A 26,289-nucleotide genomic window follows, 5' to 3' on the forward strand; every position below is an offset into this window, starting at 1 on the left:
TGCACTTTTCTTGTTTATTTTTAAGTCAATTTTATAATACGAAGGACTCAGAGAACAGCTTGGGAATCACACCAGAACAACCGACCTGTAACTATAAAAGTTAAAATTGAGCCTTTCAGCTGACATCCAGTTGTTGAGCTCCCATAACCCCCTTCACCAGACTGGTCCCCAAGGCCTGGGCCCCCCTGTGCAGCTCCACTGGCCCAACTCAGACCCTCGCACCGGGAGGCGTGCTCCTCAAGGCAGGCAGATGTATTTCAGCATTAAGTCTGATAAAATTCCAGGTTCCACCTTCCCATTTCCACCCTGTTAAGCTGACCAAGGATTTGACGTATATTTTTGTAGGTATGACTGTTCTTATCACACCGGTTATTTTTTAAATGCCTTATTCACCAGAGTACAGCATGTGAATACATCTAGTTTGGGGTTAACATCAATACATCGGGAGAGGATAAACCTCCACCTGAAGGCACCAGAGACAGAGCTTTCCCAGGCCCGCAGAAGAAATGGGACATCGGTGGAGTCGGCCAGCCCCAGGCTCTTTCTGCTCTTCTCCAATTCGGGATCACTGTGTATGCCAAGGGATTTGCACGTAGAACCACGGCCATTTGCTGTGTAAAGAGTGTCTAGGGTTAGTTAGCCTTTTGGGGCTTTCCTCTGTAGTCGACTGAAATAATACCTAAAAGCAAGCTGCCGAAATTCTGATTTTTAGGTCAGGATCAGAATCTTTCATCACTGGGGCTGACGAGGGCCACCAGGACACCCGGGTATATTCAGAGGTCTGACGTGTGACCTCTGAGAGTAATCCTTTAGTGGGCCTCCTTTGGAGAGGATGGAGGAGACTAGAGGCTCCCACCGCCCCACCTCGAGTGGCCTGATGGTTGGAAGGCGAGCTCTGGGAAAGCAATTCGAGGACTGGGGTTGTCCAGCCTGGAAGACGTTGACTTTCCTCCCTTAAAACATGCGGAGAATCTGGATGATGGTGGTGATGAGGCTGAGGTGGAGAAAAGCTGCTCTGAATTAAAGCAGGCAGGATTCCAAGGTCTATAAAGACAGACCACCAGGCTGACTGAAGGAAAGGGGGACTGAGAAAATCTGAGTACCCATTGCCAGCGTGCCGCTAGAAAAAGGATCTCCTCACCCCTTTATAATTTCCCCTTGTGAAACAAGAGGTTTCCTTTGCATCTCGGGTTCTTCCCCTGCTCTGCGGTTCTGCAATCTGGTCTCCCTCCAGGGAGTGTGGTTTAGTGTGGAGCTTCTAGCTTTATCTTGGAAGAATGCAAAGAGCTTGGCCTTTAGGGTCAGGCCATCTTCAGCTCAGCCACACTCTAGCCACGTGACCTTGGACAGCCTACTCATGTTAGTGTCCTCAGGGATACAGAGGGGACGACTGGGCCTCTTGAATGAGATTCTGTGTGTGCAGCACCCGGAGCAGTGTTCACCCACACCACACGGCCATGCTCAGCCACAGGAACCCTGCAGTTCCTTCCTCCACCCTTCACGTCCCCATCGCCTCCATTTATGTCTACCTTTGTATTTCTCAATCTTGGGAATTCATGGATTACCCAAGAATTTTCAGACGGTATCCGGTTTGAGAATGGCTGCATTAAAACTTAAATACTGTCAATATAAGAGACCTGTTAGCACCACCAGAAGCATAAATCAAACAAAGGAATGGCAATCCCCTGGCAGCACTCAGTGGCAAGGTGGTTGGCCTGTCACCCACAATGTGCTTTTTTTAGGGTATCAATGAAACAAAAACGAAAAATTAAAGATTAGTATAAAGGACTTGGAAGAACTGATGCTTTTGAACTGTGGTGTTGGAGAAGACTCTTGAGAGTCCCTTGGACTGCAAGGAGATCCAACCAGTCCATTCTGAAGGAGATCAGCCCTGGGATTTCTTTGGAAGGAATGACACTAAAGCTGAAACTCCAGTACTTTGGCCACCTCATGCGAAGAGTTGACTCATTGGAAAAGACTCTGATGCTGGGAGGGATTGGGGGCAGGAGGAGAAGGGGACGACAGAGGATGAGATGGCTGGATGGCATCACTGACTCGATGGACGTGAGTCTGAGTGAACTCCGGGAGTTGGTGATGGACAGGGAGGACTGGTGTGCTGCAATTCATGGGGTCGCAAAGAGTCGGACATGACTGAGCAACTGAACTGAACAGATAAAGAACTTGCAGAGAATCTCTTGGAAAAGAAGATATGTTAGTTTATCTGAAGGAGTATTCTGTCATCAGGTATTTAAACTTTTACCATACAATTGTACTCATTTCACATGCTAGCAAGGTAATGCTCAAAATCTTTCAAGCTAGGCTTAGTACATGAACCGAGAACTTCTAGATGAACAAGCTGGGTTTGGAAGAGGCTGAGGAACCAGAGATCAAATTGCAAACATTCATTGGATAATAGAGAAAGCAAGGGAGTTCCAGAGAAACATCTACTTCTGCTTCACTGACTACACTCTGACTGTGTGGATCACAACAAACTGTGGAGAATTCTTTAAGAGATGAGAGTACCAGACCACCTTACCTGTCTCCTGAGAAACCAGTATGCAGGTCAAGAAGCAAGAGTTAGAACCAGACATAGAACAGCTGACTCATTCAAAATTGGGAAAGGAGTACAACAAGGCTGTATATTGTCACCCTGCTTATTTAATTTGTATGCAGAGAACATCATGAGAAATGCCGGGCTGGATGAATCACAAGCTGGAATCAAGATTTCCAGGAGAAATATCAATAATCTCAGATATGAAGATGATACCATCTAATGGCAGAAAGTGAAGGGGAACTAAAGAGCCTCTTGATGAGGGTGAAAGAGGAGAGTGAAAAGATGGCTTGAAACTCAACATTCAAAACACTAAGATCATGGCATCTGGTCCCATCAGTTCATGGCAAATATAAGGGGAAAAAATGGAAGCAGTGACAGATTTTGTTTTCTTGGGCTCCAAAATCACTGGGGACAGTGACTGCAGCCACGAAATTAAAAGACGCTTGCTCCTTGGAAGAAAAGCTATGACCAACCTAGACAGAATATTAAAAAGCAGAGACATCAACTTTTCCAACAAAGTTCCATATAGCCAAAGCTATGGTTTTCCCAGTAGTCATGTACGAAGGTGAGAGTTGGACCATAAAGAGGGATGAGCGCTGAAGAATTGATGCTTTTGAATTGTGGTGCTGAACAAGACTCTTGAAACTCCCTTGGACTGCAAGGAGATCAAACCAGTGATCAAATATTAAAGGAAATCAGTCCCAAATATTTATTGGAAGGACTCATGCTGAAGCTGAAACTCTAGTACTTTGGCCACTTAATATGAAGAGCCAACTCACTGGAAAAGACGCTGATGCAGGGGAAGGCTGACAGCAAAAGGAGAAGGGGGTGGCAGAGGATTAGATAACATCACCAACTCAATGGACATAAATTTGAGCCAACTCTGGAAGATAGTGGAGGACAGAGGAACCTGGCTATAGTCCATGAGGTCGAAAAGAGTCAGACACGACTTAGCAACTGAACAACAATAACATCATCCTTATTTAGCCAGAATCACCACATTAGGCAGAGAAGGCAATGGCACCCCACTCCAGTACTCTTGCCTGGAAAATCCCATGGACAGCGGAGCCTGGTAGGCTGCAGTCTATGGGGTCATGAAGAGTCAGACACAACTGAAGCAACTTAGCAGCAACAGCAGCCACATTAGGGGCTTCTCAGGTGGTTCAGTGGTAAAGAATCCACCTGCCAATGCAGGATTCTTGGGTTTGATCCCGGGTCGGGAAGATCTCCTGGAGAAGAGAATGGCTACCCACTCCAGTATTCTTGCCTGGAGAATCCCATGGACGGAGGAGCCTGGTGGGCTACAGAGCATGAGGTCACAAAGAGTCAGACACAGCTGAGCATGTACGCACGCACTCCACACACTAAATAGAAATGTGCAAAGAAAAGGCAACTTTTTTTCCTTAAATTTCCTCATCAGTCTCCCCACTCTGAAGAGCCAGGAATGTAAAACCAGCCAATCCAACAGACACTTAGCCGCTTGCAACTTTCTGTTTAAAACTGTATTTTTAAAGTAAATAACCAGTCATCCAACCCCTCCACTTTCTCCAGCTTCACCATCTTGGGTTGTGAGGGGCCTTCTGGCGTCCTCTGAGAGCCGAGCAGTGTTCCTGGTCCCTGCAGATCTCTCAGTGATGGGGCCCCTGTTCATCAAGTCATCCTCTGCACTGGCCCCCAGCCTGGGCATCCCACCAGTGTCTAAGGCTCCGCCCCTGTGTGCTCAGTTAGAACCCTGGATCTCTCCCTCAGGCCCCACCTCGGCTCTCACTTTCATCCACTTCCAACCCTGTCGTGCAGCTCCTGGTCAGCTACCTAATTTCTACTCTAGGGAGCTCCTGGGTGCTCAACCTTCCAGGAACACCCAAGATCTTCCATGAGCCAGCTTCTGAGTGCCCTTGGTGCCACCAGCAGCCTGGGGAGACCCAAGAGCCCAGAGATACTTGACAGGTAAAGCTCACTCCTTAGACAGACGCCTGCTGTGCTGTGCCAGGTTGCTTCATTTATGTCCGACTCTGGGAGCCCATGGAGTGTAGCCTGCCAGACTCCTCTGTCCATGGGATTCTCCAGGCAAGAATACTGGAGTGGGTTGCCATGCCCTCCTCCAGGGGATCTTCCCAACCCAGGGATCAAACCCTCATCTCTTAGGTATCCTACATTGGCAGGTGGGTTCTTTACCACTAGCTCCACCTGGCGGACGCTTACTCCTCTGCAGTCTGACCCAGGCCTGTTTTCTCCACACCCCGAAGCTCCCCATGCTCTCCACCTCTGAGCCTTATTCCTCTAACTGTGCCGAGCAGCTTCATGCACCCTGGGTCTTAACCGTCCTGCTGCTTCCTCACCAACAATGCCTATCCCATGTCAACATATTAAAATGCTCCTCATCTCTCAAGAACCTGCTCAGAGACCATTCTTCCTGTGGAGCTCCCCCCAAGTCCTAAGACCATAGGCCTCCTTCTCAAGCATCCTGGGGGCATCGGCCACCTTTCCTGAGGTCCTCACCATTGATTCTTATTCAGGGCCAGAAAAAAAAAATCACCATCCAAGGGACCCTGTTTATCAGTCCGGTGATTTTTTTTTTCACTTCTATCATCTGTCTCCTTTTAATTGCCTTTATATAAACAGCTCCCTTTTAAGCATCTGTCCAATTATAAACTGAATCAAGCGAATTTGAAACATGAACTTCATAAAGAATCTGCCACACCTTTTTAGCAGAACAGGATGGTCTAGATTCTTGTTGCGAAATGTTGTGTGATGAAGCCATTCCTGTCGAATGACAAACTGAATGAAAACACCATCTTTTCTCTTATCCTGATAGATGCATTGTTTACTCATTGATTCTTTGTTTACTCATCGATTCTTTGTTTACTTATTGATTCTTGGGTTTGAGAAAATTCACTTAGGCCACTGTCATCTGAAGACTCTTGGTCTGAGATTTTACTTAAACAACCAATTTCATCCATCATCGTTCGAGTCTGTGGAGCTGCTCTCCAACTTCATCTTCTGAGTCATCTAATAATTGTGAAATGTTGTTCTCTCAGTTTTTTTTCCTTTGCCATTATGAAAAATTTGAATTCCCAACTGTATACAGTGAGCTAAAAGCAGACTCAAAATGACGATGATTTATTTCCATGTTGAATCATCCTTCTAAGTAATTCCATTTTTCTCTTTTGTTATTCTAGTCTCTTTTTTAGCATAATTGGAAGTATTTGATGAGTAATGATGAAAGATAATTCCCAGGATAATAAAACAGCAAAATATTTCCAAAGATAAGGAAAATGAGATCATGAAAATCTTGTCATGTGTCTTAGATTTATAAAAGGATCCAATGAACCCAGATAATAATTGCAAGATGGAAGGAGTTTTATTTACAGAATTAGTACATTTTCTCTTTGTTCTTCGGGAGTTCTTCAATAAAGAATAAAAGTCATGAAAGACCAAGCCTTTTAAACAGATAGAACAACTCAAAGAGGAAATTCAAAAGCTAATATTGTGTGCAGTGGACCCTGATGGTACTCTGGGGGTTATCTTGTTAAAATTCCATACACATCTGTCCAACATGAGGTGAAGAATAGAGTGAGACTTAACGATTTCCATGTCTTCCTGGAGTTTCCCAGGCCGGGTCAGGGCTCTACTCATAGAGGGAGCTCTAGGAGACGGTAGGAGCCAGAGATGTAATTGTGTGACTATCAAGGGAAGGTGGCATAATATTCCTTAACTGTGCACAAGAACCTCACACCATCTCAAAATCTTTGTGATCTGCCCAGAATACGGTTCTTTCCTCTCTCCCTTTTAGCTGGGTAACTGCTGCACTTTGAATCTCAACTCAAACACCACTTCCACAAGCCAGCTTTCCCTAACTCCCAGCCCTCCCATCAGGCGCCCCTTAGCAGGGCTGTCAGAGCCTCCATCCCCACCCCTGCTTCTCTGCACTTAGCAGGGTTTTAGTGTCTCCTCCACTGGGAGCTGGTGGAGGTTTGCTCAGACTTGCATCCTCAGTACCAGCACAGTGATGCCCCTAGTAGCCACTGGATAAGTATTCTGCAAATGAAAAACACTGAATTCACTTTTCTGACTACAGATGCTCACCTGCCTAAAGTTTTGTTTTGTTTTTTTTTTTTTAGTTGAAGGATAATTGCTTTACAGTATTGCATTGGTTCTGCCTAAAGTTCTAACAAAGTGTTAAGATGCATATGTTTGAGAAAGTAAGAATAAAAAGTAAGAGCTCATCCATAGGGAAAGCAGATCAAGCAAGAGCCTCATTTTCTGGTTTAGTTTACCTTCATTTTCATTGACCTTTGGTGGTTTAGTCGCTAAATCATGTCTGATTCTTCAACCCCATGGACTGGAGCCCACAAGGCTCCTCTGTTCATGGGATTTCCCAGGCAAGAATACTGGAGTGGGTTGTCATTTCTTTCTCCTGGGGATCTTCCCAACTCAGGGACTGAACCCCCATTTCCTATGTCTCCTGCCTTGCAGGCAGATTCTTTATCCGCTGAGCCATCAGGGAAGCCTCATGTAAAGGACTGACCTTTACCTGGCAATTATCGGGAACAACAGGGCTGTAGCAGAGGGTCTTCAGCTCATGATTCTGGCTTTCCTTCAGGTGCCAGGTGGTTTATCAGAGACTGACACCAGCAGTGAGGCTCGGCACCCCCGGGCCAGCACAGACACCACAGAAGAGAAACGGAGGAACAGGCTGTACGAGCTAGCAAGGAAAATGAGTGAGAAGGAGACTTCTTCTGGGGAGGATCAGGAATCCGAGCCCAAGACCGAGTCCGAGAACCGGAAGGAAAGTCTGTCCTCTGAAGACAACAGCCAGAGTGTCCAGGAAGAGCTGAAGAAGGTAAGGGCTGTGAAGTCACAGCAGACAGCCCAGTCTCTGCCCGGTCTCTTGACGCTGGGGCGAGGCTCTGTATTTGTGCTGAGATGTGCTGAGACCCCAAAGAGCACTCTCTAAGATGCCCATCCCTGTGCACTTGGGAGAGCCCAGGAAAACTTGACTTGATTAATGCAGAGTTATTCAATCAGGAAAATATCCCCGCATGTCCTTGGATATCTCCCAAGACCTGTCATATCCCATCTTTCATCAAGACAGCCCTTGCCTTTCGAGTCTGTAATGTAGTACCCACAGTCTTTCTTACTGGTAAGAGCTGTGTTATTTCGCACCACCCTCCCCCCGAGGAATGTTTCCTGTGGATTGAGGGCATCTAGCCAGCCCTCTTTTAGCCAGTGCTAAAGCTTCATCTCATAGTATAAAGTCTTCACACTGAAAGTTGCCTTCTAGGTCACTATCTCTGCAGTTTTCAGATTTGGGCTTGACTTACTTAGAACCTTTCCCAAACAAACCTTATATGGAATCCCAGGGTTCTAATCAGATACAAACACTGCTGGTCCGAGGGGTCTCCCAAACCCCAATCACTTGATCTTCAGTCCCACTGTCCTCTCTTCCTTCCAAGCCCAAGTAGGCCACCGAGTTCCAAGGGACGTGGTGTGAAAACCACAGAAAACAGACCCTGCCTCTGGCAGAAGGGGATCCCAGCCTCTCTCCCACCATCCTCCATGACCTGCCTGGGTTCCCCCCACAGCTCCTCCCTAAGTACGTCCACCCTAGACTCGACCCCGCTGCCTCCTGGCAGGGGAGAAGCCAGCATTTGTTCAGCGTCTCCTATGTGTCTGGTGCTTTGCATGTGTCAGTTCATTTAATGTAAAACCTCTGAGGCAGACACAGCCCCATGTGCAGAGGAAGAAACTGAGACCAGTCGTGAAGGTCCTTGCTCAAGGCCTACAGCTAGTAGGTTTCGGAGGCTGCATCACAAACCTCTTGGCCTCAAGTCACAGGCTCCTTCCTCTATAAGCTGCTGCTTCTGAAACTCAGATTACATCTTATCTGGTAATATCTCAAATTCTTTGTACTTAGGATCCATTTTTTCCCTATTCTGAGAGTAGGCTCTCTAAGCTAATGACTGCTGGTAACCCATATATATAGTCTATGAGCCCCCTTCATCTGCTCAGCAGCCAAGCTGGGGTGCTAAGCAGGGGGCTGGCCAGCCCAAGCAGTCTGCACCGTCCTTCATGGCTGAGCCCCTGAACCTTCCAACACCTCACACTCTGCCTTTCACTCATTCCCAGCCCATCCTCCACAACCATTGAATCCTCCCTCATAAACCAGCCGGTTCCTGTGCCTGGGGATGGTATATCCCTCTTTCCCCTGGCATGTCTGTGGGTGGAGAGCAGATTCTGGCCTTCACAGGCAGCCCTTCCCTGGGATGTGGGCTCCAACCCCTTGCCTCGTCTCCAGTTATGAGCTTTGATCCTCTCTGCTGCTTGAACCGATGCCCCATTACAGTCACATTTTGTCTGCTAGGGCTGAGAGCCAGAGGGCAACTGAAGCATAGTGTGTTATTTCTTACTATGACTCCACATCCTACTGACTTTGCTGCCTCGTGGTCCCAACTCACGCTGTACCGGTGGGGTGCTGGGCTGGGATGAGTCCAGCACATTCAACCCCCATTCACCTGCGAGCCTCACCTTCTGGAGGCACAGCCACCCATCTGTACTGGGCTCTGCTGGGTGGAATGTGAACAGGAAATGGAGGCAAGTCCTGGGCACTTTGACCCTTCCTGCCTCCACCCTGCCCTGTGCCCTCGCTGAGTAGGAAATTAGGGGCATCGCTTTTATCCAAACTCCCAAATGTGCCAGTTTCCCAAAGTTAAAGTTTTTCCCACCACCAACCATGAATCAGTGTATATAAAAACGCAGATAGCAAACCAAAAGAGAAAATTAATATATCTTTCTCCATCAAGAATGGGTTACTCTGATTAAAGGAAAACAGAAATAGAGGTTCATCTATGAAAGGTTGTTTAGAATCAGAAGGGTGTAAAGAGAGGCTTTAGGGTTAGACAGAGTGTGAAACACAGCCATGCAGTTTGCAAACTCTGGACTTTGGTTCTAAGTCCAGGCCTTTTCTTGTCTGCTCACTACACCTGCCTCCTAGCTGCCCTCTGTGGCCCCTCGGTCCTTTGTCCACTCAGTGGCTGGAGCTGCCTGTGGCCCTTGAACTTGCTCCCAGCATGTCAACAAGCCCACGTGCACCTTGTTTTTATATCTATCCCTAGGACCCTGTCTGGGTCTTCATGGTTGATTGGACAAATGCACGTTGGCCTCATCTGTACAATGGGTATAACCATGCCCCTTTATAGAGTTGAGACAACTGAAGTTTACAGCATAGGCGTAACACAAAGCCAGAGCCCAGCAAATAGTAATAACCTCAGAGCCCCTTTAACAACCTCAAGGAGAAGAAACTTCGCTGTTGTGAAATGACACCCCTGTGCTAGCACTGAAGGAAGAGCTTAGTACCTATTTCCCATCCATGCATGCAGTGTCAAGCCAGAGGTCTCTAACCACATGTGGTGCTTTGTCATGCTCTGAAGAATGGGATGGGGAAAATACTGCATCAGAACCTCCCAGGTCCCCACCTTCAGGACCAGAGTGAATATGACTGCCCTTGTAATATGACCACAACCAGTCTGTGCAGTGCACACACGCAGACACACACACACCTTGGTTGGGGAGTGGGTCTGGGCTAAAGAGACTGTTCCAGAAACTGTTGATGCTCGCCTTATCTCTTTACTGTGCTGCTGCACACTGGCCCAAGGTCCACCTGCCCGGGGTCCCTGACACAGCAGGAGCGCCCCTTCCTGTGCAGAAGGTAGGCCGGGAGTGTCTAGACTCTAGACACTGGTCTAGAAGCACAGTCTAGGCAGTGCTCCCCTCCCTGAAAAGAGCCCTATCCAGTGACTGATAGAGTATAAATCCTCCAGCTCCTTTGCCTGTGCTGGGGCAATGACCTTGGGATGTATGCTGCCCACTGATGCCCAGTAGATCTTGCTCTGGGCACCTGCAGTGAGGACCGGCTCAAGCAGGCTGTCTTCCCTTCCCTGCCTCTCTTCTCCACTCCTCCACTGGTTCCTGGGACCACTTCTCAAATAAACTCCAAGCACTCGAAGCCATGTTTTGGGGTCTGCTTTTGGGGAAACCAGACTGAGGCAGTAACCAAACCAGAGAACACATGGAGTCCCAGATCACAAACACTCACTGCAGTGTTTGTGACTGAGCAGTGGGGAAATCTAAAAGCCTAGCTGACTGTTAGCAGCCTCTGCCTGACCTGGAGGATCCCTCATACAGACAGAGCCTCATCCAGACTTCACATCCCTCCTGCCTCTACCGTGGATTCTGCAATCTGGGGTCCATAGCAGAATAATGTGCATATTCCCATCAACACAGGGACATCAGCGGCAGGTCAGTGTCCTTAGTATGACAACCCATGTAGAAATTAGGGCTTCACAGTCTTGTCCAGCAGCAGAAGAACCATTTTAGAAATAGGCTTTTTCTGGACGGGAGTCAGCCCTTGGCTGTAGACAGAACTGGTCCCTACAGCTGATTCACTTTGGCTGGGTGAGTTAAGGATGATCACTGCCATTTGAGTTTTAACTACCTGAAGAACCAGCTTGTAAAGCTTGGGGCTAGTCCAGAAACCTGAACTCCTAGAGGGTTATATTTTTAACTGAAGCCATCTTGGTTCCATTGAACCTCAGTGGTCAACCTTCCATACCTTGGGATCCTTCAAGCCCCGAAATGAGCCTTTGCTTCTCCTCCACCACTAGGCAGGTGACTGTGCCAATGGTTATGGGAGAAAGGGCTGGCTAAAGTGCTTCCTAGAGCCATCTGCCTCTAGATATGTAGGTGCTGCGTTCCTGAGGGCAGGATGCAAAGAAGGACCAGGAACTCCTGGCCAAAGTTTGGAGGCTACCTGTAGGGGCTGGATCTCCCACAAACCCCTTATCTCCCAGGCTTACAGCAGAGACCCCCAAGGTCCTTTCTGGCTCCAAAGAGTCATGGCTCTAGACGTGTCATGAATTAAATACATTTTTGTTTCCTGAAATAAGCGTCATTTATTACACTATTTATATGACAGAAGATGTCCTGTGTGTCAATCTTTTGGAAAATGAGTGTTTGTTGAAGACCCAGATTAGTGAATTCTTGCATTATAGTCAAATCCGTACACGTGATGTCTTAAAGGCATTATTTAAATGTCTTTGTTTATTAATTATCACAGGTAACTGAATCATTGTGTTTTATTTTCACAAGGGAGTCACAGACCAGCAGGTATCTCCCCTATCCACAGTTTCATGAAATAGTTCTCAACAAAGTACTGAGCAAAAAGTAGTAAGTGCCTTTCTCTGCAAATAAGAGGCAAATCTGTACATTTTCTCACAGCCACTCCTCATTAATTAGTATCAAGTCACATAGAAACACAGTCCTGGTCAATGGTCAAGCAGACAGATTGACTGTTGTCCGAGAAAGCCCAGAGCTGTAGGTCTCTGCAGCGTAACGTGCTGTGAAACACGTGTTGCTGTCACATAAAGTCAAGTCCTGTCCGCACGTGTCTCACCCTTGTAAAACGGCTCACCATCCACATGAGGATTCAGTGTCTCTCACTCGAGGTAGCGTGATTTGAGAAGCGTGTCTCTGTCTTCGGTTGGTGCTAATTTGAATATAAGGTTCAATCCTAACTTGTATCTTTCAAGCTGTCCTGATCTCAGGAGGCCTTATGCCTGTTGAGGAATCAACACTTCTTTTCTAAGATTCTATTAAACAACTGGCTGTAGGGAAAAATAGAAACTTCACCACTTAGAGCTACAGCTCTTATCCACAGCACTTGAACAGGTGAGGTCCCACCTCACCGTGTTGTCACGGGCATCCCTCATCCCCACACTCTTGTCCTCCATGTGTGGGGGAGGGGCCTTTGAGGTTGGGAAGAGAGTTCGGGGTTCTCTCCTGGATCATGAGGACTTCAGCAGAACATCTTCCTCTCTAGGCAAAAGATGAGCTAAGCCCTTGAGAATTAATATTCTCATAATGCTAGTAGATAAAAGGGCAGTCTACATAAGCAGACAGTTGACCAAAAACAAAAAAGAATAAGGTGAATGACCAATAAGCATATGAAAAAATATTCAATTTTCATTGTATCTCAACTGTATTCAATGCAACACCCAGCCCATACTTGGCATATGTTTTGTACATTCATTCATTTTTTTTCCATTCAGCAGAAGCACACTGAGGCAATGGGAAGACAGCCATGAACAGGGCAAAGTTTAGCATTTGTTCAGACAAGCAATAAAAATGCAAATTGAAATAATGAAATGCCACTTGCCTAACAAATTAATGGTTAAAAAGGACAATAATTTATGTTGGTAAGAGTTCAGAGGACCAGGCAGTCTAACATACACAAAGTAGCACATATTAGCATGGGTGACTTGGTGACTCAAAGCAATCCAAGTGTGCATACCCTTTGACCCAGCAAATATACTTTCGATCATTTATCCTGAGGAATAACTAGACAAGCAGCCAAGGGTATATCACAATGCAGATCATTAAGTGTTATACTCTTATATTAGGAAAACCTTGAAACAACCTAAGTGTCCAACAATAGGGAGTTTTGGGAAAATGGAGAGGATGAGGTCCAGAAAACAGGTGGGGTGTCAACAATGGAACAGCAAAGACAGAATGGTCCAGATATAAGTAAGTGGGTAAATTTGATTTTTAGGAAGATGAACAAAATTTGTTTTGTGTTCTAAGCCTCCCCGAACCCCTTGCCCCACTTACTGAAGCAAAGTGCACAGTAAAGCCAACGCACTGACACTGGGTTGTGAAGGAAAGTTTATTGCAGGGCGCTAAGCAAGAGTGGGGATGGCTAATGCTCAAAAGGTGGGAACTCCCCGATGGCTTTCAGGGAAAGGTTTTTAAAGACAGAGTGAGGGAGAGGGTTGCAGGGTGCGTGATCGGCTTGTATACATTCTTCTGATTGGTTGGTGGTGAGGTAATCGGGAATCAACATCATTGACCCTCTGATTCCGTCCTGTCTGGGACCTTCATGATGGTGGTCAGCATGCAGTAAACATGGTCCACCTGATGGGGGTTTTGGTGTCTGCAAACAGCTCAAAGGACATGGTTCAGAAACGTATCTATAGCCCTTGAGAGGAAATAAAGGTCTTTGACTTTGTTTAATGGCTAAACTATTATTTTGTCTCGCTTGACTGTTTTTCTTTGTTTCTGCATTTTCTCACTTCTAAATGTATTAAATTTACTCTTTAGAACTCAGGTTTGGCTTAGGAAGGTAAAGTCTTTCTATAAACAAGAGGCAGGCCGAGGACATGGGAGAGTCTGTCCTGAGAATTCCCCATAGGGTCCTGCTTGGTTACATCTCTAGCCCCCTGAACTAGAAGGCAAGTTTGCCTTCTGAAAGTGAGGGGATGGTGAAATTGGATTGTCAGGATTGTGGACAGGGTTTGAAATAGCTATTGCATAGAATGGGAGAAAAATGTGTGGAGAAATATAAAGGATCCCCAGGGTAAAATCAGAGATCAAAAACATTTACCGGAGTTACAAAGAACCTGTAAAAGAAAACAGCAACTCTGCGCTCTAAATATAAAACAGATAAACAATTCAGACCTACAGTATAGCACAAGGACCTATATCCAATATCTTGTAATAACCTACAATGAAGAAGAACCCGAGAAAGGATAGATAGTTATGTTTAACTGAAGCACTGTGCTGTATACATGAAACTCACACAACATTGTAAATCAACTTCAATTAAAAAAAATAGAATATAGCAAATTTGATGCAAATGAATGCAAAATAAAAATTCATCCTATTCAAAGAAAAGGTCTAGTAGGAGCAGGTCTATTCATGAATCCAGATCATTCCGCACAATACACAGTACAGCTCAAGGAAGGGGTTCCGGGGTTTCCATGAGAACTCCCCATTTCATAACCAAGATTTACAGATATGAATCTCAAACCAGATTGGAGGGGTGGGGAGATAAAACAGAAATTCCCTGGTGGCTCAGTGGTAAAGAATCTGCCTGCCAATGCAGGAGACATAGATTTGATCCCTGAGTCGGAAAGATCCCCTGGAGAAGGAAATGGCAACCCACTCTAGTATTCTTGCTTGGAAATTCTCCTGGACAGAGGAGCCTGGAGGGCCACAGCCTATGGGGTCACAAAAGAGTTGGACACGACTTAGCAACTAAACAACAATCCATCCATAATAGGAAAAAAAAATGTGAAGTTAAAACTTAACAAGAAAACTGCAAATCTCTAAGAAACCTACCAGTTTGCTGGTAGGAAGGACCATGCAAAGAAGAATTCTTCCAAAATGAGGATAGACATTTAGTATAATTCAAATAAAAATCTGAACCAGAAGTTTTTTAACTTTTCAAAAGGATTAAAAAAAATCATCTGATAAAATAAAGAATAATCTAGAAATTTTTAGAAAAATAAAGAGGACCTATTAAGATAGTACATTGTTTTAAAGACAGAGTAATTAAACTTATGAGATATTAGTAAAGGATGCAATGAAATAGTTCAGAAGTATGGTCTAGAATATTCTTAATTTAACTCATGATTTATCTCATATTTACCACCCACCCACCTCTTACCCCTGGTCAGCAGAGATCAATTTTTAAGAAATGTGTTGAGACATACGTGCACTTGTTCTTTGGGAGGGAGTGATGTGGCCGGAGAGGAAGGTCCTTAGTGTTCACCCAAACGAAGGAATTAATGGCCATCCCTGGTTGGCAGGCCCAGCATTAGGTACAGGAGACACTAACAGAAAAGATGCCAACTTCCTGTGAGAAGTGGTAGCACAAGTTCTAGAGTTTGAATCCCTATTCATTTACCATTTGTTCAACAAATAATTGTTGAACTATTCTAAGAGCTAGAATAATACAGTAGGGACTGGCGAGGAAAGGTCCCTGCTCTGCTCTGGTGGGATTTCCCTGCTGTTGAGGGGTGACAGCTGAGAAGTGTGTAAACACACGCAGTGGAAGGTGTGCACAGTTACCAGTGCCCAAGAAAAGATTCAGCAGGAGAGTCATGGATGCAGCTGGGAGGAGGACGTGTCCTGGATGGTCCTGACTTTTCTGACTGACTGTGCTTTCCACTGAAACCCAAAGGACAAGAAGAAAAACGTCAGGCAAAGATCTAAAGGAAGGGCTTTCCAGGCAAATACATGCAAGGCCTTAAGGTGGAAATGACCTTGACAAGTTCAAGGAACCGCCTAAAGATGTAGAGTGGCTGGGGCAACATAGCCATGGAGAGAGAGATGAGGAGCCAGAGCAAGCCAGCCATGTGGGCCGTGCAGAGAACATCAGCTTCTGTTCTGTGTGAGACGGGAAGAACCTGGAAAGATTTCAGCAGGAGGATCCTATATTTATGAAGATCGCCTTGGTTGCCAGGTGCACCTCCTTTCCAAGTGAACGTGGAAGGTGGTTTCCTGTGTCACTAGGCTATTTCAGAGCCAAGCACGTGCCCTCGCAGAACCCTGTTTACCGACAGCCATGGGGAAGTGTTTCCAGTGAGTATCAGGAACTGATTTTCTGAACAGCCAGAGTGCAAAAAGCAAAAGAGATCGACGACCATGAGTACCATGGTCAGGGAGGGAGTCCTGCCTGCTGAAGACTTGCCCGGGCAGGTTTGGTCACAGGTAGTGGCCCCAGCGTTCCCTTCCTCTCTCATCGTTACCAGGTCCTGGAGCAGCCATGCTCAGGTGCCTACATCAGACTACGGGGACTCCACCCAGGAAGGGAGAGAAAATGACCTCAGAGAGACATACAGACCAGTGGGTTTAACTCCATAACTAAACTAAATGTGCAAATAGCAGACTTTTAAAATTCATTTCAATCATCACCATCAAAAATAATCTTATTTTTTTCATGTATAACTTTGATCATCAAAATCTAGATGATTTCAGAACCCAAACATCCCCAGAGGTCCATTCTCTAATCTCTGTTACATTTCATGTCGCAGTTTATTACACATGCTAATTTATTAGGTCCATGCTCCAATTTCTTTCCACAATTCTGTGCCACCTTCTTACATCAAGTCACTCTCTGGGGACATGAGTCTGTTCATGGAGAATGTATTTTGACGGGTGGTAGAGGCATCGCTGGAGCGCCTTATGTTTCATGAGAACTGAAACATATTTGCACTGAATTTTTCTAACAGATTTCTGTCATCTATTTAGGATGACATATGGAGTTTCTTTTCTTACCTTTGAGGAAGAAAAAAATACATGAAATCAGGGCATTTGGACAAATTTCCTTGCTTGCTCTGGTGGTTTGATAGGAGCATTTCATAGAGCCAAGGCAGCACCTGTGATGTGGGACAGAATAGTAATGAGCAGGCTGGGAAGTCTGGATCACATTTGGAGCAGGTTTCCTCAGACACCACATTCTCATTCACTCTGGTTGCCCTGGTGGCTCCACCTCAGGTAGGCTCAGCAAGGCTCAGAACAGGAGCTGGTCCCTCGGGAGATCTCAGGTTTTGGTGTGTGGCTTGCTCATTGGTGTACAAATCAACATGGGCTTCCCTTGTGGCTCAGCTGGAAAAGAATCTGCCTGCAGTGTGGGAGACCTGGGTCTGATCCCTGGATTGGGAAGATCCCTGGAGAAGGGAAAGGGTACCCACTCCAGTATTCTGGCCTGGAGAAATTCCACGGACTGTATAGTCCATGGGGTCGCAAAGAGTCAGACACCACTGAGCGACTTTCACTTTCACTTTTTTCCTGATGGTGCTAGTGGTAAAGAACCTGTCTGCCAATGCAGGAGACGTAAGAGACTCAGGTTCGATCCCTGGGTCAGGAAGATCCCCTGGAGGAAGGCATGACAACCCACTCCAGTATTCTTGCCTGGAGAATCCCATGGATGGAGGAGCCTGGTGGGCTACAATAGGGTCGCAAAGAGTTGGACAAGACTGAAGCAACTTAGCACACAGCACATACAAATCGACAAGCTCATTCTGATTGGTGTCACTTGGTGGAGGCTGCAGGCCCTTCTCTCTGTTGTTCATGGATTTGATTATTCAGTTAGATTCTGTTCTTCCATCACTTTCTGCAGTATGTTACGTCCCGGGAATGGTGCTGGTGGAGGAGGTGGTGTGGCTGGTGGGAAGGAGCGTGGGCTTCAGAGACCAGAGACTCTGGGCTCCAGTCCCAGCCATGCATCTTCTTCCCTGAGCCACGGTTTCTTCCTCTCTCGAGATGGGATGAAAACAGCCTCCACGTAAGGTTGTTGTGAGGGTTACATGAAACCTTGAACAATCTGTGCCGGTCAGACAACCAGTGCCGGTCAGACCCAGCACAGCGGGGACATACATTAATGCTGAGCTGGAAGGAAGGAAGGAAGAAATCCTTCCTTCCTTCTCGCTTCCCCTCAAAGGGCTTTCTCAGGAGCAAGATATCCCAGGAGAGAAGGTGAGGTCCTGTATGCATTTTACGCAACTTGATCACTGAAGACTTTTCTCCTCTGCCTGTAATTCCTTCATGGGAGCCAACATGTCTTTAGAAGGTTCTGTTAAAGTTTTTTCTGTTACTTGGGATGTCCACAGTCCCCTGCTCGCCCCTTAAAGAACATCCATTTGTCACAGGGCTGAAAGGAAAACTGGAGAGCCCCGCCTGTGTACCCTGTTCTTGTTTTTAAATAAAGCCAACTACGAAGATTGTTCCCCTACCCCAAAACCTGCACAGAAGCCTTGACATCAGAATTACTGGATTCAGGGACTTCCCTGGTGGTCCAGTGGCTAAGACTTTACACTTCCAATGTAGGGGCTGTGGGTCTGATCCGTGGCCAGGGAACCAGGATCCCGCATGCCCTACAGGCAGAGAGAAAAATAGCTAGATTCAAAATATAGACTGAATCAGTGATTTGGGGGTTATTCCAGTTTGACATTTGGCAATCACTCTGTCTCCTGGACTGTGAGAAAGGAGCTTTGGAATCTTATGTTTTTTTCCTTATTTCAAAAATCTAATGAGATTTTCTCTCCCTCGATGTTTAAATCTCCTTGAATGGCATGAGTTTTTTCCAGATCCCTCAGCTGGAACGCACAGCAGCATCTTGCCCTCTCCCTGTTCGCTCCATGGCCACAGCATTCTTCCCGTTCTCCTACCAGAACAGTGTACCTTTCATCCATTTGTCCCCACTGCAGCTGCCCCACCTCAGCCCTTGCGACCTGGGAGTCAAGCTGCACCAATCATGACCTACACTCATCTCTGCCTCTGATTCTCCCAGGCCCTAAGTCTGTCCTTCCTTTAGCACTCAGAATTTCCTTCCTAAGGCCTCAGCCTCTCAAGCTGGCATGTTAAGAACCTAGGCTTTGAAATGGGGCAGACCTGGGTGTGGGTCTTGGCTCCTTCAGGGCAAACCACGTCACCTCTCTAAGCACAGTTCCTTACCTGTAAGATAGAGTAGTCATAGTTCCTACATTATAGGGAGGTTCCTAGATTAAATGAGGCTCTCAGATCCTGGCACGCAGTAAGCACTCAGTAAATGACAGCTCTTCGTTCTTCAGTTCTGATGCAAAGAGCTGACTCATTGGAAAAGGCCCTGATGCTGGGAAAGATAGAAAGCAGGAGGAGAAGGGGATGACAGAGGACAAGATGGTTGGATAGCATCACCGACTCAACGGATGAGTTTGAGTAAACTCCAGGAGATGGTGAAGGACAGGGAAGCCTGGTGTGCTGCAGTCCATGGGGTCACCGAGTCGGACACGACTGAGCAACTAAACAACAAAAAATGCCAGCTCTGGATAACAGCAGTGGAAACCTGAGATGGCACCGAATCACCAGCTGTTCAAGATGCAGACCCCTGAGCCTGGCCTTCAGGGTGCTGTGGGACCCAGGCCGCCCTCTCTTTTCCCATCTGTCATCCTCTGCACACCCTGGACTGCAGTGCCATTCCCCGTATGCATCATGCCGCCTCATCTCCAAGGCCGATGTCTTTACTCCCTTCAGCCGCAAGTATCCTGCTCATCCTTCTTGTGCTTCCAGACACACTCCAAAGTCACATGCTAATGGAACCTGCTTGTCTCTCTACAGGTCTCAGCCTGTAGCTCCCAGGGTAGAGTAGGACTTATCTCCTGCTGTTTGCTGGGGGTCTTCCTACCCTTATCCTGTCTCTGCCTTTTAAGGACAGGGGCCATGCTTACTCACTCTGCATCCCCTGCAGGACCCAGGGCAGTGCCTGGCAGAAAGCAGATGCCTCCTGAAGGCTGGAATTAAATTAGTGATGATAGGAAACAGCAGATGATGTTTGAGTGCCTGGCTTGTTCAGTTGCCCAGCTAGGCAATGACGTGCCTGTTTTTTCTTGCCTGTCAGCATACATGGTTCAGTGTGCTCACTACCAGGAAACAAAGGGTCCTATGCACATGTGTGTGTCAGTGGCAGGTTGCCTCCTGTTGCTTCTTAGGACAGACTGTTCTGTATTCTGATATTACGTCTTCCACTTTGGGGTGTTAAGGTATCTCTTCTTTATGAAATTATGATGAGGGCAGACAATAGTACAGCATGCTGTTGCTGCTGCTAAGTCACTTCATGGTAGCTTTTTAAAGAAATATTCTTACTTAGCAAGAGAAAAAAATTGGGAAACAGCAGCAAAGTGTAACTTTTTTTGGTTAAAAAACAGTTTTAAAAAGCATTTTTTTGAAACACCAAGTAAAGGTTTCTGTGGTGGTCCAGTGGTTAAGAATCTGCATGCTAATGCAGGAGGCACTGGTTTGATGCCTGGTTGAGAAGATCCCACGTGCTGCAGGGCAACTAAGCCTGTGTGCCACAACCACTGAGCCTGTGCTCTCGAGCCTGGGAGCCACAGCAAGAGAAGCCAGCGCAACGGGAAGCCAGCACACTGCAACTAGAGAGCAGCCCCCACTCGTCGCAACTGGAGAAAGCCCGCGCACCAGCGAAGACCCAGCACAGCTAAAACAAACAAATAAAGCATGTTTAAAAGTACTGAAAAAAAGAAAACAAGTAATCAAGGCAAGTTGTTTCAAGAACACAGTACATAATAAAAGGTGTCTAAGCCACTAGCCTTTACCGGTAACGTGCCCACCTTGAGCCAGCGGGGCAGGTGGGAGAGGTTTGAGTAGACGTGGACAGCTCTGTGTTCTGACTGATTCCATCTTCTCAAAAACCCCTTGAGCTGGATGGTGTTATCTCCATTTCACAGCTGAGCCTCAGCAAGATTATATCCCCAAAGTCATACAGTGTAACCTGAATTTCCTAAGCCTCATGGTCTGGTGTGTGCACAGTGAGGGGGTCACCTTAGGATCCATCTCCACTAGGAAACCACAAGACCAGCGCACCCACTCATTCCCACTATCTCTCTCCATTATGTGGGGGAATCTAGGGCGAGGGTCTCCCAAGTGTTCATGATCCTCCTCTAGGGGCCCACCTGCTCAGGGCCTTCACCAGGCTGTTGCTGCCCACATCCACCCCAGGAACCGGCCCTGCTAGACACCTCCACAGAGGCTCCAGATCAGCAGGACCAGGGCCAGCTGATGACTTCTGTGGGCCTGAGCACTTCTGCCTTTGTGAACACTTTCCTCCACAAAAAAACATTGAAAACCATATTTTACAACTATGTTGGTATAAAGATCAATACTATGTATTATGCATGCTGGCCTGGATGAATCACAAGCTGGAATCAGTATTGCCAGGAGAAATATTAATGACCTCAGATATGTAGATGACACCACCCTTATGGCAGAAAGCGAAGAGGAATTAAAGAGCCTCTTGATGAAGGTGGAAGAAGAGAGTGAAAAAGCTGACTTAAAACTCAACATTCAAAAAATGAAGATCATGGCATCCGGTCCCATCACTTCATGGAAAATAGATGGGGAAACAATGGAAACAGTGTCAGACTTTATTTTCTGGGGCTCCAAAATCACTGCAGATGGTGATTGCAGCCATGAAATTAAAAGATGCTTGCTCCTCAGAAGAAAAGCTATGACAAACCTAGATAGCATATTAAAAAGCAGAGACATTGCTTTGCCAACAAAGGTCCATCTAGTCAAAGCTATAGTTTTTCCAGTAGTCATGTACAGATGTAAGAGCTAGACAATAAAAAACACTTAGCATTGAAGAGTTGATGCCTTTGAACTGTGGTGTTGGAGAAAACTCTTGAGAGTCCCTTGGGCAGCAAGGAGATCAAACCAGTCAATCCTAAAAGAAATCAACCCTGAATATTCATTGGAAGGACTGATGATGAAGCTAAAGCTCCAATACTTTGGCCACCTGATGCAAAGAACTGACTTCACTGGAAAAGACCCTGATGCTGGGCAAGATTCAAGGCAGGAAGAGAAGGGGACTACAGAGGATAAGATGGTTGGATCACCGGTTGGATCATCACCGACTCAATGGATATGAGTTTGGGCAAAGTCCGGGAGATGTGAAGGGCAGGGAAGCCTGGCGTGCTGCAGTCACCATGAGGTCACAAAGAATCAGACATGACTGAGCAATTGAACAACAACAAAATGTATTTAAGACACGTGCCAAGACCTAAGAACTCATTTTTCCTTCCGATTTTCAAAGAAGTTAAGACATTTTCATGGGCCCCCTAAAAGAATGATGGGCCCTAGGTGCCATATCTGCTGACCCCAATGGGTAAAGGAGGCCCGTTGCAAGACCTTGTCAATGTGTCATGGATCCATGGACATCAAAGCATTTTGCCTGCTTCTAAATCCCTGCCTCTTGAGAAACCTATATGCAGGTCAGGAAGCAACAGTTAGAACTGGACATGGAACAACAGACTGGTTCCAAATAGGAAAAGGAGTTCGTCAAGGCTGTATATTGTCACCCTGTTTATTTAACTTATATGCAGAGTACATCATGAGAAACGCTGGACTGGAAGAAACACAAGCTGGAATCAAGATTGCTGGTAGAAATATCAATAACCTCAGATATGCAGATGACACCACCCTTACAGCAGAAAGTGAAGAGGAACTCAAAAGCCTCTTGATGAAAGTGAAAGTGGAGAGTGAAAAAGTTGGCTTAAAGCTCAACATTCAGAAAACGAAGATCATGGCATCTGGTCCCATCACTTCATGGGAAATAGATGGGGAACAGTGGAAACAGTGTCAGACTTTATTTTTCTGGGCTCCAAAATCACTGCAGATGGTGATTGCAGCCATGAAATTAAAAGACGCTTACTCCTTGGAAGGAAAGTTATGACCAACCTAGATAGCATGTTCAAAAGCAGAGACATTACTTTTCCAACAAAGGTTCGTCTAGTCCAGGCTATGGTTTTTCCAGTGGTCATGTATGGATGTGAGAGTTGGACTGTGAAGAAGGCTGAGCGCTGAAGAATTGATGCTTTTGAAGTGTGGTGTTGGAGAAGACTCTTGAGAGTCCCTTGGACTGCAAGAAGATCCAACCAGTCCATCCTAAAGGAGATCAGTCCTGGGTGTTCTTTGGAAGGAATGATGCTAAAGCTGAAACTCCGGTACTTTGGCCACCTCATGCAAAGAGTTGACTCATTGGAAAAGACTCTGATGCTGGGAGGGATTGGGGGCAGGAGGAAAATTGGACGACAGAGGATGAGATGGCTGGATGGCATCACCGACTCGATGGACATGAGTTTGAGTGAACTCCGGGAGTTGGTGATGGACAGGGAGGCCTGGTGTGCTACAATTCATGGGGTTGCAAAGAGTCGGACATGACTGAGCAACTGAACTGAACTGAACTGAAATCTCACAAAAACCCTAATATCAATGCCCCTTCAACTTCTACATGTTTAGGGCCTATTATAGGTGTCGGAACCATCCCTGAGATGGAACTAGGAAATTCCCTCTTCTGCCCCAGAAATCTGAACATATCATTTAATCCTCAAAGCTTTTTTTCCCCACATTGTATTAAGCTGTTATGTCAAGGCTTATGTCAGGTCACATGAATAGATGGCCCGGGTCTTTGTCACAATCCCAGTTCACCACACAGCCAGACACTGGATCTGATTTGGCGCAGCTGAGACTGGCAGACACATGTGCACGCATACACCCAAGGGTGGAGCTGGTCCTGGGATCAGCCCTCTGACATTCCACCCTATTCTCTTCCTATTAAGCCAGGCACCTAAGGAGCCTGCCCACATGTTCACAAGCTTGAGCCACTCTGGCAAGGAGCATGCATGCTTATTCCAGCTTGGAATGAGTTTGTAGTTCTTTGTCCAACACAAAGCTTTGAGATGAATGATGACACTGGAATATTCTTAGGAGAATTTGCAAGGGTTGCAAATAAGCAGGGATATCTAGTGTTTAGGATGGAGATATTTTCTTCTTTTGAATTCTAAAGACTCAGAATCTCCGCCTGGTGACACTTTACATACTGCGAGTCTTTGGAAAACAGTTTATAAGGAAGAGTAAAAGGAGGGAGAATTTGTTCCTAAAAACATGTTTTTATAGGAAGAAAAAGGGCATGAGCTTCAGCATCAGTCCTTCCAGTGAATATTCAGGGTTGATTTCCTTTAGGATTGAGTGGTTTGCTCCCCTCGGACTCCAAGAGTCTTCTCTGACAAAAGATAGTCCACTGGAGAAGCGGAATGGCAAACTACTTCTATATTCTTGCCTTGAGGACCCCATGAACAGTATGGAAAGGCAAAAATAAGTTTGTGGGTAGTGAGACAAAAAGTAAAGGCAGAGTCTGCTCTGCACTGTGGTCCTCAGAGAGAAGAGAAAAGATCCAGGTGGGATTTATGACTGAGTCCTGACATGGTCTTCTTCCTCCAGTCCACTGACATGGCCATTGGGTCAGGCTCCCGCCTCAGAGTGGTACATCACCTCCTTAAAGGTCTGAACTGGTCCTGTTGTTGGTTACGGTCAAGCAGGAAGCTGCGTCTTTGTTGAGATGGACACTTGTTTCATTGCCTCACTGGTGAGTGATGGAGGAAACAGGAGAGGTTTTTCATCACCTTCTGTACCCCAAGCATGCCTCTATTTGTTACAGTTCGGTGATTGTGAAGTTGATATTATGGATTCAGTGTCCCACAAAGGGCTGTGACACAAACCAGACCCTAGAGGTGGACAGCCAGGCTCTCAGTGGTGACCACATGTGGTCAAGAGACTGGGGTGTGTCGGTGCATCACAAGAAATACATATCTTCCAGGTCAACACCTGAAAGCCCCTGTTCCACCCTGGAAAAGCAGTATCTGCTACCCTGAGCATTTTGAAAAGGAATTGTGCATCTACCTGGCACTTAGTAAATTTGTTGTTTGTGTTTCTTTGATTGCTAGAAGGTTGAATTTGGTTACTACTTCCACGCACTGGCCGTTTTCATTCTGTCATCTGTGGGGCCCTTGGCCATGAGTGTCTTTGCATCCAGCCTTCCTGTTCTGCAGTGGCCCCTGTTCTGTCAGCTGATTTTCTCCACACTTTCACCTCTCCCTTATCTGATACCATGGACCTGTCACATTTGATCCATCTTACAATGAAAGTGCGGAGTAATGTCAGCTGCCATTGTAGAAAGCCCTCTCTGGCTCTGGGATCATGCTTTGTTTGTGCCATTCAGCTCGTGTCTCTGGGGCTGTAAGCAATAAAGCAGGAAGGCTGCTTTAGATTTTCGTTTCTCCCCCATACAGGGCTCCCTGCCAGCACCTCTGAATCCTCACCAGCTTTTTCATCTGAACAAAACCCTGTCCGGCGCTAAATATAGCTTTATTTCACACAATTGTAGACGGTGCTTTTCGACTTTTAAATCTAGACTGGGCAGGGAACAGGACATTTACATAACAAGACAGTGTGAGCCTTGTGACAAATCTAATCTCTTCTTGGGCTAGTGAGTTAACTAAGGAATGGGGAGGTTGGGCGCCCTGCTCCTATCACACAGCTAATTAAATCCCACTTATCTGCACTCCCAGTAGTTGCCCTGTCCACTCCTGTGCTCACGTCCAAGCAAGTCAGGAACACTCCTGTAGAACAGGCAAACATCCGATTTCCTAGAGATGGGATAAATTCCCTCCAAGTGCCCATGGGTTCCAGTTTGTGTTTCCCAGTAGAGAGCTGAACTGGGACACCAACCAACCAGAGTGATCTTGTCCAGTTTCCATGTAGTTTTTTTCTTTCAGTCCCTTCCCCAGCTGGAGGCTGGTTGCCTTCTGAATGGGACCACAGACCTGGTGAGCGAAACTCTGGTGCTCTCCACAGACCAGCTGCCAGTGACTGCTCACTCTCAGTTAATGACAAATGCAAATACTTTCAGGGGGTCAGGAAAGTATGTCACCATGTCAAGTTACCTGGGTGGAGCTGAAGGCACGCCATGAGAGCAGGGACTTTACCCACTGTTCACTGCTTCTTCCCAGCACCTGGGGTAGAGTCAGCACATCACCAACCCCCAATAAAAGATGTAGACGAATTAGTGGCAGGGACTGCAGAGAACTGGGAGGTGCTTATCTCACAGAAAGCATTCTTGTCAGGGGAAAAAAAAAAAACCCACATGCCTCTAGGCACTATTTGGCTTCCAGCTGGCAACTCCTATGATTGAATAAACAAGGCTATTTATGGATGGAAAGTAAAAATGCCTACCAAGCAACACTGATGTCCAGCTCATCACTTTGATATTGTGTATTCTGTGGGCGTCAAGATGCAGATAACTCTTTCTGTTTAAGCACCTCTTATGTCCTTCCCATTTAGGTGCTTGGCCCTTTAATGACCCTGGACCAATGGGAGGTGTGTGTTAATGTTCATACTTGCCCTTCTGTCATGCTACCATCTAACCTTTTTTTCTGAATCCCTTAGTTACCATCTTTCTTCTCAAAAGATGTACAGAGGCACCTCTTCTACCAAATAAAGGGCAAACTTTGTAAATGCAAACCTTATCTATTAAGAGAAGGGTAACAAGTGTGTTTTCATATGTA

At 46.3% G+C, this 26,289-nt stretch overlaps 1 protein-coding gene across 2 annotated transcripts in view; it reads left to right on the top strand.

Annotated features, from left to right (window-relative positions):
* Nucleotides 1–26,289, top strand: part of MYRIP (myosin VIIA and Rab interacting protein) — a 227,185-nt gene that overhangs the window by 175,842 nt on the left and 25,054 nt on the right. For both annotated transcript variants that reach the window (XM_002696924.6, XM_005222594.5), the window contains exon 11: nucleotides 7,158–7,397. In XM_002696924.6, coding sequence (XP_002696970.1) covers nucleotides 7,158–7,397 — 240 coding nt within the window. The remainder of the gene's footprint in view (nucleotides 1–7,157; nucleotides 7,398–26,289) is intronic.

This window comes from Bos taurus, chromosome 22 (genome assembly GCF_002263795.3).
Source record: "Bos taurus isolate L1 Dominette 01449 registration number 42190680 breed Hereford chromosome 22, ARS-UCD2.0, whole genome shotgun sequence".
In the NCBI taxonomy this organism is placed as follows: Eukaryota; Metazoa; Chordata; class Mammalia; order Artiodactyla; family Bovidae; genus Bos; species Bos taurus.